General features: G+C 41.5%; 1 protein-coding gene across 1 annotated transcript in view; it reads left to right on the top strand.

Moving 5' to 3' along the window:
* The window catches only part of SNTG1 (syntrophin gamma 1), a 417,402-nt gene that overhangs the window by 324,209 nt on the left and 78,149 nt on the right, over positions 1 to 15,044 (top strand). The window contains exons 10-11 of the mRNA XM_086335479.1: positions 1,263 to 1,345; positions 9,058 to 9,188. Of these exons, the coding sequence (XP_086191605.1) occupies positions 1,263 to 1,345; positions 9,058 to 9,188 (214 nt within the window). The remainder of the gene's footprint in view (positions 1 to 1,262; positions 1,346 to 9,057; positions 9,189 to 15,044) is intronic.

Here is a 15,044-nt window from a genome sequence, read left to right as displayed (position 1 = left end):
ATATGCGTTAATAGACAATATTTGTCTTTCTTTCTCTGACTTACTTTGCTCTGTATAACACAGGTGCCTTTTATTGGGCTAGAATAGAAAGTGAAAGTCGCTCAGTCATGTCCAGCTCTTTGTGACCCCATGGACTATACAGTCCATAGACTTCTCCAGGCCAGAATACTGGAGTGAGTAGCCATTCCTGTCTTCAGGGGATCTTTCCAACCCAGATGTCGAACCCAAGTCTCCCACATTGCAGGTGGATTCTTTACCAGCTGAGCCACTAGGGAAGCCCCAGTTAAAATATAGGCACCCTTCTAATCCTGGTTACTGAAGATATTTCTTTTTCTTTCTTTGTTTTAGAAGTTAATGTTGAATTGTGTCAAATATGTTTTTCATCCATTGAGATACTACATTAAAAAATTTTTTTCTGTTGATATGGTAACTTTTTAAAAGTTGATTTTGAATGCCAAATAAAGCTTGCATCCCTAGGATAAACACCATGATCATGCTGTATCTTTATAGATATATTACAGGTTTTAATTTGTAAAGTATTGTTATTATTTTTTAATCTATGTTCATTAAAGATTTCCAGATGTATTTTTCCTGTGATGTTTTAGTGGGATTTTGGTACCAAGATTATATATCTTTGAAGCAATTACTAAATTGTAAAATCTTAGAAAATCACAAGTCTTTATTTTATATTACTCATCTTTAAAAATAGATATTTGTAGTTTTCTCATGAGGATCTAATATGAACTATTTTAGTTGTAAATTGATTGCATGTCAATGAAGGTGCTCCCAGTGACAGTGTACACAGCAAGAGTGATTGTGAAGACAGAGTACTTACAAACTTTGCATTATGGAAAATTATGGTAAACATACACGAGATTTGCTAGTACATTAGTACAAAAAATTAAGTAGGACTTCGTAGCCAAACAAAATCTTGCACCATTTTAAGTATGGTCCATAAGAATAGGTCTCTTCGGGTAATAAAGTAAAATACTATTTTTATAAGGTTGAACGCTTCCCTTAATAAAACCTTAATGCTTCTGAAATCAAAGATAAATATTTGCAGGTCTCTTTTAGGATCCACTTTAGGTTTTCATTTTTATTTTTGTTTACTTCCAAAACTCTGGCTTTGACATAAATAAAACAGAGATAATTTTACTCCCTGGCTTGCATGATACCTGAAGTGACCTGAAGTTCACGGGACAGAAGATGTCCATGCAGAGCAGGTGGGCTTCTAACCAGCAATGCTCTGACTCTTCCCGCAGGTGCACCGAGCGACCAGAGCAGCGGCACCTCCTCCCCGCTCTGTGACAGCGGCCTGCACCTCAACTACCATCCCAACAACACAGTAAGATGCCCAGGGCATGGTCCCCACTAATGATGAGGGAACCTAGACAAAGCCCAGGGTACACGGAGTTAGAATTTGCTCAAACTGCTCTGGGACCTGGCTTCTCTGACAGACTTGAAATCCTTGGCTGCTTTATTTTTTCAGAATTATGCTAATCCAGGGAGGAGGTAAATAAGTAGGTCTGTTATTTTTTTAATGTCATTTTTCTCCTCTCAGGTCTGCACTAAGCCCTTTGTAAGCTGTAGAGACTTAACTTTGAAAGAACATCACAAATCATTTTATAACATGGCATCTTGTATGTAATTTGACATAATTTGTTATCATTTGAAATTATTTTTCATTTGAAATTATTTCACAAAAAGTAGCTATATAATTTGTGATATATTAGGATTTCTTAGCCACCTTCACACCCACCAGGGAATTAATGCAAAGTGATAAAGATGAAAATCTAATCTACACATTGTGTAAAATGTGAGGGATGTTAAACTAGATCTGTATTTAATAATTGATAAAATCAGCATGTTGGTTTTATACACATTTAATAAAGTGCTGATTTTTATTTACCACCTGTACTTTGGAGTAAGCAGTTCTTTTTCTTTTATAAATATTTTGAACTTCCTTGTATTTCACCCTTTGAAACATGCACACATTCTAAAGACAAAACGAATCCTTCCGGTTAAATGTAAGATGGTCATTACCCCTGTGCTCACAAACGTGAAGAGAAGCAGAGCTCACTTACGAAGAATTTTATTTTTCTATTCCAAGTATTAGGATGTATAAGACGTGGAGCTTCTTCTGACCTGTATGATTCACTCTCCATTGGAAATTCTTGACCTCACTGTGGCATTTCACTTCAAAGTCCTCCTTCTGAACATCTTCATGCCTCTGGCCTCAGTGCACTGAACCGCAAAGCGTCGGTCTCAGCCAAGTCCAGCAGGCTCCCAGTCATTTTCCTTTGCCTTTTTTGTTCTGAAAGAGGACCATTGGCACCACCAGGGTCGTCTCTCCAAGAGTAAACCAACCACATCCGGTACTTCACTGCCCTTCTCTCTCACTCCTGTCACCAGAGAAGTAACAGTCACACGGTGGAGAATATCTAAAATGTGGTCTTCAGAAGGCGGCAAGGTCTGAATGACTCAAACAATGAGCGCATGTGTATGAAGTGAATACAGGCGTCGGTCCGCGCGCCCGTCAGCTCCATCTCGCCGCCGCAGCCCAGCTTCCACCTCCTGCATGCTCTCATCCATCCCTGCGGTCAACATGCTCGTGACGCCTCTGCTGTCTTTCGGGTCCTTTCACGGGTGGTGCCTTGACCCCCACAGCTGTGAGTCGACCGCCTCCCCTCTGAAAGGAGCCTCTGCCTGGAATCAGGGCTCAGTGCCCCATCCCCACTGTGGCTGCAGCCAGGGATGCAGACATGGGGCACTGAGCAGCCCTCCAGCCTTGGCAGGCAGGCGATACAGTGTCCACCCCGCCCGTCAGGAGCCCACATCCTGCCAGGTTCCCTCCTCATCCCCTTCTCCGGAGACCTCCCCCATCTGTCCCTCACATCAGAGCCTCCATCTCTGCTCTCTCCTGAGAGGGGGGAAGAGCTGTTCTTCTGCAGAGCTGAACAAGCTGGGTGACACGTTATTCTAGTCCCTGCCCCATACCCGTGGACCCCTCTGTAATAAGGAGACGGAAAGAGGAAGGTCAGTGGGTGGGAGCCATTCAGGCTGCTTTATTCTCTTCCCATTACATACACAGCAGTGACTGTGGATTGAGTTCACCACTTGTGCCTCAGTGTGGAGCTGGAGTCAGTGTTTTCCTTACAAATACCTGACTGCGTTAAGGAAACCACTCAGCAATTCCACAGCACAACTGTTCCAAATAAATCCAACTGTCAAATCTTTAAAAACTCCATCATCATAAACTTTTCTTTCTGAGTTATGTCTTTCCACTTCAAGAGGCATGTTTGATTTCCATTTTTAGCGTTAGGATTGAACATTGTTTGACTTTGCTAAGGATCTTTAGGGCTTCACAGGTGGTGCTAATAGTAACAAACCTGTCTGCCAAGCAGGAGAGGTAAGATGAAGGTTTGATTCCTGGGTCCTGAAGATTCCCTGGAGGAGGGCATAGCAAACCACTCCAATATTCTTTCCTGGAGAATCCTATGGACAGGGAAGACTGGTGGGCTACAGTCCATAGGGTTGCAAAGAGTCGGACACGACTGAAATGACTTATCACACACATGCATGCAAGGATCTTTAAAGGAATTAATAACACTTGCAATGTTTTAGACAATAAGAATCAAGACACATATAAATTAAAATACAATAAAAGTAAAGACAATTATTGCATTGCATCTCAATCAAATGGATATTTACTGAGAACCTACCATGTGGGGATCTGTCTAGGTGCCATGGGAAACAGTTAATTATGGTTCCTGACCCCAAAATGTTTAAACCCCAAATCTACAGGCAAATGTGTGAAATAAACTGTAACATTAGCAGAAAAAGAACAGTGGACATTAGCATCCTAATATCAGAGAAAGGTCTGCTAGAGACTATGAATATCTGACTTAATTTAAATCATCCAGAATTGGGAGACTTCATACCAAACTTGAGGCTGCTCAGGAATTAGTGGGTCACACAGACTTGGTGGCCAGTTTGGGGAATGGAGTATGGTCTACTCAGAGATTCATAAGATTAGGAGCCTGTGTCCTTCTGGCTTGTCACTGATAATGAGGTACCTGGGAACCTGGACAGCAGGGTGCCTTGTGGCACATGTTCCTGGAACGTGCATTGTGGAGTCAGGTCCCTAGGAGAAGCATCAGTCCTGGCTGTGTCTAGTCCTCACTTCTGTCCCAGCCCAGGGATGCTGTGTTCAGTTCCTGCGGCATATTTATTTTCTGAAGCAGATTTTGAGTAAGCAGATACTGTTTGAGTTTCCTGAAACATGGCCTACGTATTTAAGACAACATTTGAAACATAAGAGAAAATAACACCTGATGATACGTTAACATCACTCCACCGCCTTACATAACAGTATAGCCTAGTCCTCCCAAGGACTTGAGGTCACTAATTTTAGGACACACGAGATTCTCCCAGTTTGCTCATCAAGGTGAAGAGAGAGTTTGCCTTGTGCTCACCAGGAGGCTTAAACTCAGGTGACTAGCTCACCAGTTTCTGAGAAACATTCTGACTATTCACCTTTAATCAGTGCTTTCTATGCCAAGTCCTTAACAAAATTTGTATCTGAATTTTGCTCTATGTGGGCTTCGCTGGTGGCTCAGATGGCAAAGAACCCGCCTGTCAATGTAGGAGATGGGGGTTCAATCCCTGGGTTAGGAAGATCTGTTGGAGAAGAGAATGGCAACACACTCCAGTGTTCTTGCCTGGAAAATCATATGGATAGAGGAGCCTGGTGGACTATAGTCCATGGGGTCACAAAGAGTCGGACATGACTGAGTAACTGACAGCACACTTTTGCTCTGTATGCATTTCTACTTTGGCCTGATCATTGTTCTTGAGATCTTGAATGGGAATATACCTTGAAATGTGTTACATTTTGTAAAAAGAGTTTATTTTTTAATTAATTAATTTTAATCAGAGGCTAATTACTTTACAATATTGTGGTGGTTTTTGCCATACATTGACATAAATCAGCCACAGGTGTACATGTGTCCCCAATCCTGAAGCCCCCTCCCACCTCCCTCCCCATGCCCGTGCTCTGGGTTGTCCCAGCTCACTGGCTTTGATTGCCCTGTTTCATGCATCAAACTTGGACTGGTCATCTCTTTTACATATGATAATATACATGTTTCAATGCTATTCTTTCAAATCATCCCACCCTCGCCTTCTCTCACAGAGTCCAAAAGTCTGTTCTTTATATCTGTGTCTCTTTTACTATCTCATGTATATGGTTGTCATTACCATCTTTCTAAATTCCATATATATGCGTTAATATACTGTATTGGGGTTTTTCTTTCTGACTTCACTCTGTATAATATGCTCCAGTTTCACCCACCACATTACTACTGATTCAAATGTGTTCTTTTTAATAGCTGAGTATATTCCATTGTGTATATGTACCAAAGTTTTCTTATCCATTTGTCTGCTGATGGACATCTAGGTTGCTTCCATGCCCTAGCTATTGTAAACAGTGCTGTGATAAACATTGAGGTACATGTGTCTCTTTCAATTCTGGTTTTCTCAGTGTGTATGGCCAGCAGTGGGATTGCTGGGTTGTATGGCAGTTCTATTTCCAGTTTTTTTAAGGAATCTCCACATTGTTCTCCTTAGTGACTGTACTAGTTTGCATTCCCACCAACAGTGTAAGAGGGTTCCCTTTTCTCCACACCCTCTCCAGCATTTATTGTTTGTAGACTTTTTGATAGCAGCCATTCTGACCAGCGTGAGATGGTACCTCATTGTGGTTTTGATTTGTGTTTCTCTGATAATGAGTGATGTTGAGCATCTTTTCATGTGTTTGTTAGCCATCTGTATGTCTTCTTTGGAGAAATGTCTGTTTAGTTCTTTGGTCCATTTTTTATTGTGTTGTTTATTTTTCTGGTATTGAGCTACATAAGCTGCTTGCATATTTTGGGGATTAATTCTTTGTCAGTTGCTTTGTTTGCTATTATTTTCTCCCGTTCTGAAGGCTGTCTTTTCACCTTGCTTATAGTTTCCTTTGTTGTGCAGAAGCTTTTAAGTTTAATTAGGTCCCATTTGTTTATTTTTGCTTTTATTTCCATTACTCTGGGAAATGGGTCATGCTTTTATTTCCATTACTCTGGGGGGTGGGTCATAAAGGATCTTGCTGTGACTTATGTCAGAGAGTGTTTTGCCTATATTTTCCTCTAGGAGTTTTATAGTTTCTGGTCTTACTTTTAGGTCTTTAATCCATTTTGAGTTTATTTTTGCGTGTGGTGTTAGAACGTGTTCTAGTTTCATTCTTTTACAGGTGGCTGACCAGTTTTCCCAGCACTATCTGTTAAAGAGATTATCTTTTCTCCATTGTATATTTTTGCCTCCTTTGTCAAAGATAAGGTGTCCATAGGTGTGTGGCTTTGTCTCTGGGCTTTCTATTTTGTTCCATTGATCTATATTTCCGTCTTTGTGCCAGTACCATACTGTCATGATGACTGTAGCTTTGTAGTATAGTCTGAAGTCAGGCAAGAGTTTATTTTAAAGCAAAGACTGTTAATGCTACTTTTCCCATTTGTGCTATTAATATTATAGGAAACAACATTCTTGACATTGAAGAATAAATGTTTTGAAAGTTAGTTATGGGCCTTAAAACCATTAAAATCTTTGTGTTGTTAGATCATTGTATGCAATCAAAAATAATTCTGGCAGTTGTTACAGAAAAAGACTAGAAAGTAAATTTATATTCTACTGTCATAATTTAAGCAATAAGTATAAATCATTTTCAAAAGACACCAGATATTTCACTGTAAATAACAGATCTGTAAAATGAAATGCGCTAACCTTGATTATTTCAATAGCTGAAGTGGGAGTTATAACATATTTTTTATGAGAAAGAAATGTATGAGGAAGTGACATTTTTCAACTTTGATACTTAAAGACTCCAGGTTGAGGTGCTATATCAGGAAGGGTCAAAGGTCATGTGTATTTTCATACCTGCCAGCACACAAAGTCTATAAAATGTAATTGGTAAAGCTTATCATCCTCTCCTATGGTGATTTCATTCTCCATATTCCATTTCCCTTGTCTTTTATGTTCTTTTACTTTTTCTGTCCATTTGTTCAGGGAACAATGGAGTGAGAGGAGTTCTTTGTGCTTTTCATGAACAACGAGGGTCTGTCTGTAAATAATTTGCCTGAAATAACTTTGCAGAATTGTGAAATAATCAAGACAAAAATCTGAGTCATTCTTTCCATCATTTAAGCTCTGATTATGAATGTTATATGTTGCGCTGTGGGCCACATGTTGGCTGTGGAGTCAGAGAGATATAGGTCCGAGTGGATCCTGACACTGCTGCTGACCAGCTGGGGGCCTCTGGTCAATGCCTGACTGCACAGCCTCCCAGGTGGGGCCTCAAGCAAAAGCCCACAAGTGGGTTTCTGCCTCTCACTTCTCTGGGCTGCTTGGTTGGGTCCAGCCTGACCAAGGAAACCACTTCGGTTTTCCCCAGGATGTCACATAGGATGGTGGTTTCAAGTACCCCTGTGCAGAAAAGACTTAGGAGGAGTTGTGGGTTTCGTTGGTGACAGCCATGACTTTGGAGACTGATGCATGGGTGCAAAGACTTGGTGAGTGACTCTCCCAGGACTCATCAGTTGGGGAAGCATGATTCTGAACCCAGGTGGCTTCATTCTAATGGGGGTCTCAGCCCTCTTCCCCTGGTGCACAGCTACTGCCTCACCTGGGCCATGTGCTGACTGTCTGTGACATCTGACACGAGGAAAAAGGGGATGGTTGATGTGAACCCTGGGTCTCTGCATCTCAGTCACCACAGAAGCCCTGAACGCGACCATCCTGCACAAAGGCTGAGCCCCCGAGAGACTGGACAACAAGGGGGCCTCTTGACCGTCTAAGCCAGACCTTCCTTCTGGGTGCTCCAAACTGCTCCAAGGATTTCATGGACTTTCACTGGCACAACTGTTGACAATTAACATAGTAATACCAGAGAGCACTCAACCTTTAGTGAAAATAATGGAAGATTTCTTTTTTTCGCTATAACCAATTTTTAAGAAATTAATACCAGAAGAAAAGGTTAATAATATCTAGACTCACAGAAGTTCAATGTTTAGACTAAAACAGAATCTCCTTCTAGTATCATCACTCAAGAATGAGAGAATTCTTACCTGGGAAATCCCATGAACAGAGGAGCATGGTGGGCTACAGTCCATGGGGACACAAAGAATCAGACGTGCCTGAGCACCCATCTATACACAAAGAATCTCTAGACTAGAGAGAAATCCACGTCAGCAGCTCTCTGATCAAACTGAGCCTTGGCTGGTAGAACCCAGGCCAGCCTACGCACCAACATCGTTCCCTGTACTAGAGCCAAGGAGAGAGCCAACAGTGAAAGAAAATGAAAGAAACACTGATCAACACCCACTGAAAAGCTCGAATTTCATTCAAATGTACGTCTTCTCTGTACAAAAGGAAAAAAACACAGACTTTTTGTGGAATTTAAAATACATGGAATCTCAAACCAGTAGTGGTTATCTTAACATAACTCTAAAGCAATACAGGAAAATACGAACATTTTAACATAAAGTTAAATAAATTGACAATGATTTCCTTGAGGACTGTTTGAGAGTTGTTTTAGAGGAATATTCATTCTATTCAAAAATATTTTTAACTAACCAATGAATCACAAGCCCTAGTAATGTTTTGTACTTCACAGATAGAAAATACTTGCTAATTGAACTTTTTTTTTTTTTTGTCACCTACAAGTTCATCACAGTTGACCCGTCTTTGCATTCTTGAATGGATTCAGTTGTCCCAATTTTATTTTTTCTCCCAGCTCCTGACCCATTATTTTCGTATGTTTTTCACTCTGATTTTTCATCTCAACGATCCCCTCCTCACTTTCTTATAGGATTCCGTTAGTGGAGACATTAGAAAATGTAATTTCATTGCCAGTGAATATGGATATCCCATGGTATTCTGTCCCTGTCTTTGGATTGCTTAGGGGGAAATAGCCCTATGGTGGAAGGGGTTTGTGGCCGCGATGCTGAAAGTCTGTTTTCCTTTCAGGACACGCTGTCCTGCTCATCGTGGCCCGCGTCCCCGGGGCTGCGGTGGGAGAAGCGGTGGTGCGACCTGAGGCTCATCCCGCTGCTGCACTCACGGTTCTCCCAGTACCTGCCCGGGACCGACCTGAGCCGGTGAGTTCCACGGGCACCGACAGCGAGGCCTGGAGTCTGGCTGGTGATGGGACGGTGATTCCTTGTTCAGTGTGCTTCCAAAAGTGGGAAGAGGGCCAGGTAGCAAACACACCTCAGTGCAAGTGGTGGGCATGGGCTTGGCTCGCTTCTCAGCCCTGCTGACCGAGCCCTGGGAACCCTCAGACACCAGCTCTACCCCTGTGGCCGTCCCCACCGTGGGGCCTCTGCTCCATGGTTGGGCTGGCCTTGCTGCCACCAAGGAGGGTGGATGGCTGGAGCCGTGGACACTGTGCTGTTGCTGCAGGTGGTGATGAACCCCCAGCTCTCCGTGGAACCTGCTCACAGAGGCAGGGATGGAGGGGAAGCTGAGGGCGGTCAGCCCCCGCCCACCACCTCACCCCATCTTGGGGAGGACAGGTGGAGTGGGGCCTGAGGTCCCTGTGAGCCAGAGCGGTCAGTGTGGGAAGAGGGTAGAGAGTCCAGCAGCCCCTCCTCGGGTCACCTCGCTCAGCCCAGCAGCTGCAGACTTAGGTTAGAGTTGCCGCCGTCTTCTACTTTAGCCTTCCTATCGATGTAAGGTGTAGGTACACTGTGTCACATGACCTTAATTTGTGTGTCCTAATGATGTTGAGCATCTTTCCACATGTGTATTTATCACAGGAAGTCCTCTTTGGTGAAATATCTCTTTGTTTTTTGATCATTTAGTAAATTGGCTATACTTATGTATTTTTACCATTTTATTTTTTACTGTTGAGATTTGAGAGTTTTGTATGTATTCAAGAAAAAAAGTCCTTTGTATCAACACGCTAGTTTTTCTATTCTGTTTTTTTGAACTTATTTTTTATTTTCAAAGTAATTAAATATTTAAAATTTTAATATCCCCTCTAGTATATCACTATATATACACCTTTTATTTGGTTTTAGTTATTGTCTAAACATTACACCATATGTCTTAGTCCTTCCAGGCTGCTGTGACAAAACATGGCAGATAATAACCGCAGTTGTTGTTCTCTAGTCACTTAGTCGTGTCAGACTCTTTTGCGACCTCATGGATTGTCGCCCACCAGGCTTCTCTGTCCCTGGGATTCTCCAGGCAAGAATACTGGAGTGGTTTGCCACTACCTCCTCCAGCGGATCTTCCCAACCCATAGATCTAACCTGTGTCTCTTGCCTTGGCAGGTGGGTACTTTACCACTGTGCCACCTGGGAAGCCCCAGTACTCGCAGCAAACAACAGAAAGGGTTTCTTACAGCTCTGGGTGCTGGAAGCCTTGGTTTAAGGCATCCAGGTCATGGCTGAGTCCTCAAGTTCTTTGACGAAGACCACTCCTAGTTCGTGCCTGCTGTCTTCTCCTCTGTCCTCCCTTGGGGTGGGGCCAGGGGTCACTCTGGATACTCTTTTATGAACTACTGACCTTGTGCATGAGGCCTTGACCCTCGTGGCTTCAGCATCTCCTCTTACACCATCATGTTGGTCACTAGGATTTCAAAATGTGACTAGGAGGTTTGTCACCAACACTCAGACGACCATGCACGATTTATTAGTGTTTAATGCAACTTATTTTGGAGAAGGAAATGTCATCCCACTCCAGTATTCTTGCCTAGAGAACCTGATTGACAGAGGAGCCTGGTGGGCTATAGTCCAAGGGGTTGCAAGAGTCGAACACGACTTAGCAACTAAACCACCACCAGTACAACTTATTAATTTTACCTCTTTCAGGAAATTCTAGAAACTTAAAACACCTTAACTAATTCCTTTATTTCTTTCTGATCTTTGTGCATATTTCTGAAGATATTTGAATTATATTGTTGTTGTTGTTTAGTCGCTGAGTTGTGTCCAACTCTTCACGTCTCTATGAACTGCAGCACGCCAGGCTTCCCTATCCTTCACCATCTCCCAGAATTTGCTCAAACTCATGTCCATTGAGTCACCAATGCCATTCAACCATTTTATCCTCTGTCACCTCCTTCTCCTCCTGCCCTCAGTCTTTCCCAGCATCAGGGTCTTTGCCAGTGAGTCAGCCCTTTGCATCAGGTGACCAAAGTATTAGAGATTCACCTTCAGCATCAGTCTTTCCAATGAATATTCAAGGTTGAATTATATATGTATCTTAAATTTTTCAAGATATTTTTTTTTTGTTTTCAGATAACTGTTGTTCAAATATGCCCTACTTTTAATCTTTCTGCTTCTGTTTATTTTTTTCTTTTGGATCTATTTGTCTTCTGCTTTAAGAAGTTTCAAAATATTTCTATTAATGGTATTTTTAGTGTGTGTATTTGTTCTTTTGTTTTTACTTTAAAATTTTTTTGTAGTTAAATGATGTAGAAATGTTTAGCTAAAGAAATTTATGAGACCAAGGAAATTGTATAAATCTAGATGACTTCTTCCATTTTTATTTTTATGACACCTCAACACATCAACAGCTTTTAGCAGTTGAATTAATTACACTCAGTGACTATGACAGTAATAAGCAGTTATAAACACAACACTCTTCTGAGTGGATTGCACAACAATTCAGATTCAAGAGCTAATTTATTGTTCACTCATTCACTCAATAAATATCGATTTAATGTCTATATGCAAGATGTTGTGTTTGCTTCTTTCCCTGAAGGAGCTCATGGGCCAGTGGCAGTTGAGAAAATGAGGGAAATAAAAGAGAAAAAATAAATTAGTGGCCCATGATGACAAATATACAAAATTGTTGAACTTGGATCAAAAGCCAGGACGTTATGTGTTGGTTGGTTTTTCCAAGGCCCATAATTTTAACTTTAGTGATATAATACCTCTCATTTTTAATTGCAACAAAATTGTGTTACTGTCATAGCTATTGTGTAAATATGAATTAAAACATCATAACATTTTATCAATAATAAGACAGTTTATGTTCGTTATATAATAATGACTTGGAAATATGTGTTTCGGTTCAATTCTGAAGTATCATAATATTGCAGAACATTTCAGTGTCGGGAGATTAAAATGGGAAGGTTATTAAGGAGAAGAAAGTGCTTCTTTGTATTAACTATAGAACAGAAATCCTGAATAGACTGAGAAACAGATTAATTTCCATACAACCCCATTCCTCTAAGCCAGTCATGCCTTCATGCTGCTGCTGTTTGTTTTTGGAGGAATCACCTCCTGTCTAAAGCATGTGCCTTGTCTCCTATCCTCTGTATAAGCCATCCATCCAGGTGGACCCCAGACCCTGCTCCCTCATTTTCCTTTACAGGAAGCTCTCGTTGATCCATAGCCTTTGTAATATTCTTGAGCTGATGTTTACTTTCCCTCCCACTCACACATGTGCAGTCCCACCTCAGCTTGTATTTGCCGGTCATCCTACCTTATCTGACACAATCAACCCAGTGCACACAAATCTGACCATGGGGTCCTCCATGGAGGTTCAGCCACCGTTCCCACAGACTTGAAGCTCCTTCCGTGATGTTCACCAGGCTGCCCTGTCTAACTCTGCCTGCTTTCCCACAGTCCCGCTAACCCTCTCCTGGACAAGGCCGTCCAGCCACTCCAGACTGGTGCAGTTTAGGCTCTGCAACTCTCCCGCCTGCTTGCAATGCCCCTCCACCACCGCCTTCTCCTCCTCACTCCTCACAAAGTAAACTTCTCCTGCATGTGCCTGCATGTGGCACGTGATGAACAATGAACACAAACATGAATTACTAACTGTGTAAATAAGAATTGCATATATTGATGTATATGCATATTGACCCACTCCAGTACTCTTGCCTGGAAAATCCCATGGACAGAGGAGCCTGGTAGGCTGCAGTCCATGGGGTCAATAAGAGTCGGACACAACTGAGTGACTTCGCTTTCACTTTTCACTTTCATGCATTGGAGAAGGAAATGGCAACCCACTCCAGTGTTCTTGCCTGGAGAATCCCAGGGACGGGGGAGCCTGGTGGGTGGCCATCTATGGGGTCACACATAGTCGGACGCGACTGAAACAACTTAGCAGTAGCAGCAGAAGCAACATGCATATTGACAATTAATTATTTATGAATTATTTATGAATATAATTGCATAATTATTTATGCAACAGAAGAATAAATTTGTAGTTTAAATGAAAAAAACTACTTTGAAATTTAGCAACATTTGAGCATAACTTTTGTTGCCAGAGTAGTGATCAAGAATCATTAGAAAAATAGAAAACAATATTGAGTGGAAAGTGGAAAAAAGTTCAAATTATCTAACTGTAATCTTGTCACTGTGGGTTTTTTTTTGAGCAAGTGAGTGTGTGTGTGTTTGTATCTGTGTGTGTGTGTGTGTACAAAGAATTGTAATTTAATCTAGGAATCCTCAAGACTACTACAAATGTTGTTAAATTTTCATATTTCCCAATACCTCAATGCTAACTTAGCGGCTGCATGTGTATGCTAAGTCACTTCAGTTGTGTCTGACTCTTTGTGACTCCATGGATAGTAGCCTGCCAGGCTCCTCTGTCCATGGGATTCTCTACTCAAGAATACTGGAGTGGGTTGCCATGCCTTCCTCCAGGGGATCTTCTGGACCCAGGGATCAAACCCGTATATCTTATGTCTCCTGCATTGGGAGGCAGGTTCTTTACCACCAGCACCACCTGGGAAGTCCTACTTAGAAGGTAGTGTAGTTTACTGATTTCAGAGAGTATATGATCAAAACAAGCTGAAAAAAAGAAATTTTGTTTTTCTTTTTTTTTTTTTTTTACAATTACTGATTATCTTGACCTAAAGAATTCCATTTTCTAGAAGCACAAATATCCCCACAGCCTTGGGGCTCTGGCTAAGTGCTGGGTGACACATGCTCACCAAACTTTCTTAAATATCGCCTCAGGGTCACACGTTGGCAGTTCTTTCTCAGTGCTTCAGTGATCAATGAGAGGATTTGGGTCCCACCAGTTACTCCATAAATATTTGTTGAATCTGTAAAGTATGTTTTCCTCATTCTCTGTTAGGGGAAATCGGGGCACAACTAAGTGGACTAATGTGCCAGTGCTCTTATTTATTCAATAGCAGAAGTAGAAACAGGGCCCAGGCTAATTCTTGATGACCTGTTTATTTTGTAAGAGGTTGTGTGTAATCAAAGAAACTATTGAAATATTTCACTTATATTCATGAAAGGGCTTCTGACAAATAACCTGAAAAGTGGAAACAGAATGTACAATTGGTATATAGTAGTGTATAAGCCTGGGTTTATAAAGGCTAGTCCTTGCAAATGACTGTGGAGACTGTGTGCCATGTGCGATTGCATGGGTTGTGGGTTTCCTCCAAGTGCATCAACTCTAATCAGCTAAAAATACCCAGCTGCCATGACTCGTTTACAGCAGAGAGGACAAATATGTTCAAGACATGCTTTAATTTCTGGTACATGAAGCAATGGTTACGATAATCAAAAAGCAGAAAGAAACGTTGTTGCTAACTCAAATTAGTTCTCATTTTCCATGGATAGTTGAGCTTCTGACTGCATATCTTAAATGTCTTACTCACTAGTGAATATCAGAATTAAAGTTGAGAAAGTCACGGGAAGTTACAGTATTCTTTTTGTGCTGTGCATGTTTTTTTCTTGTCACAAATTCAAAAGAATATTATTTCAAAGAGACAGACAATAGTTGCCCCCTCTCAGACTTTTTATGTGTTTTTCAGAGCAAATAAAAAAGAATATTTGAACACTTTCCCATAATCAGTTGAAAATGCTTGGTCAAGTTTATCAGAACAAGTGTCTCTAAAAATAGTAATAATGTGGATGCAAAGGGCCTTCAGTGTTAAAGTCTCTGGAGCGTGTCCGGTTCTGAGGTCTGGACCAGTCTCATGGGACAGGAGAGAGACACCAGCCTCATGATGAAGCTGGGCCAGATAATTGCCGGCTGGA

Source organism: Bos grunniens, chromosome 14 (genome assembly GCF_055505025.1).
Source record: "Bos grunniens cultivar Pamir isolate PY7600 chromosome 14, Bosgru_T2T1.0, whole genome shotgun sequence".
In the NCBI taxonomy this organism is placed as follows: domain Eukaryota; kingdom Metazoa; phylum Chordata; class Mammalia; order Artiodactyla; family Bovidae; genus Bos; species Bos grunniens.
Note: the sequence above shows the minus strand (reverse complement) of the source record. Positions and strands in the feature narration are given on the sequence as shown.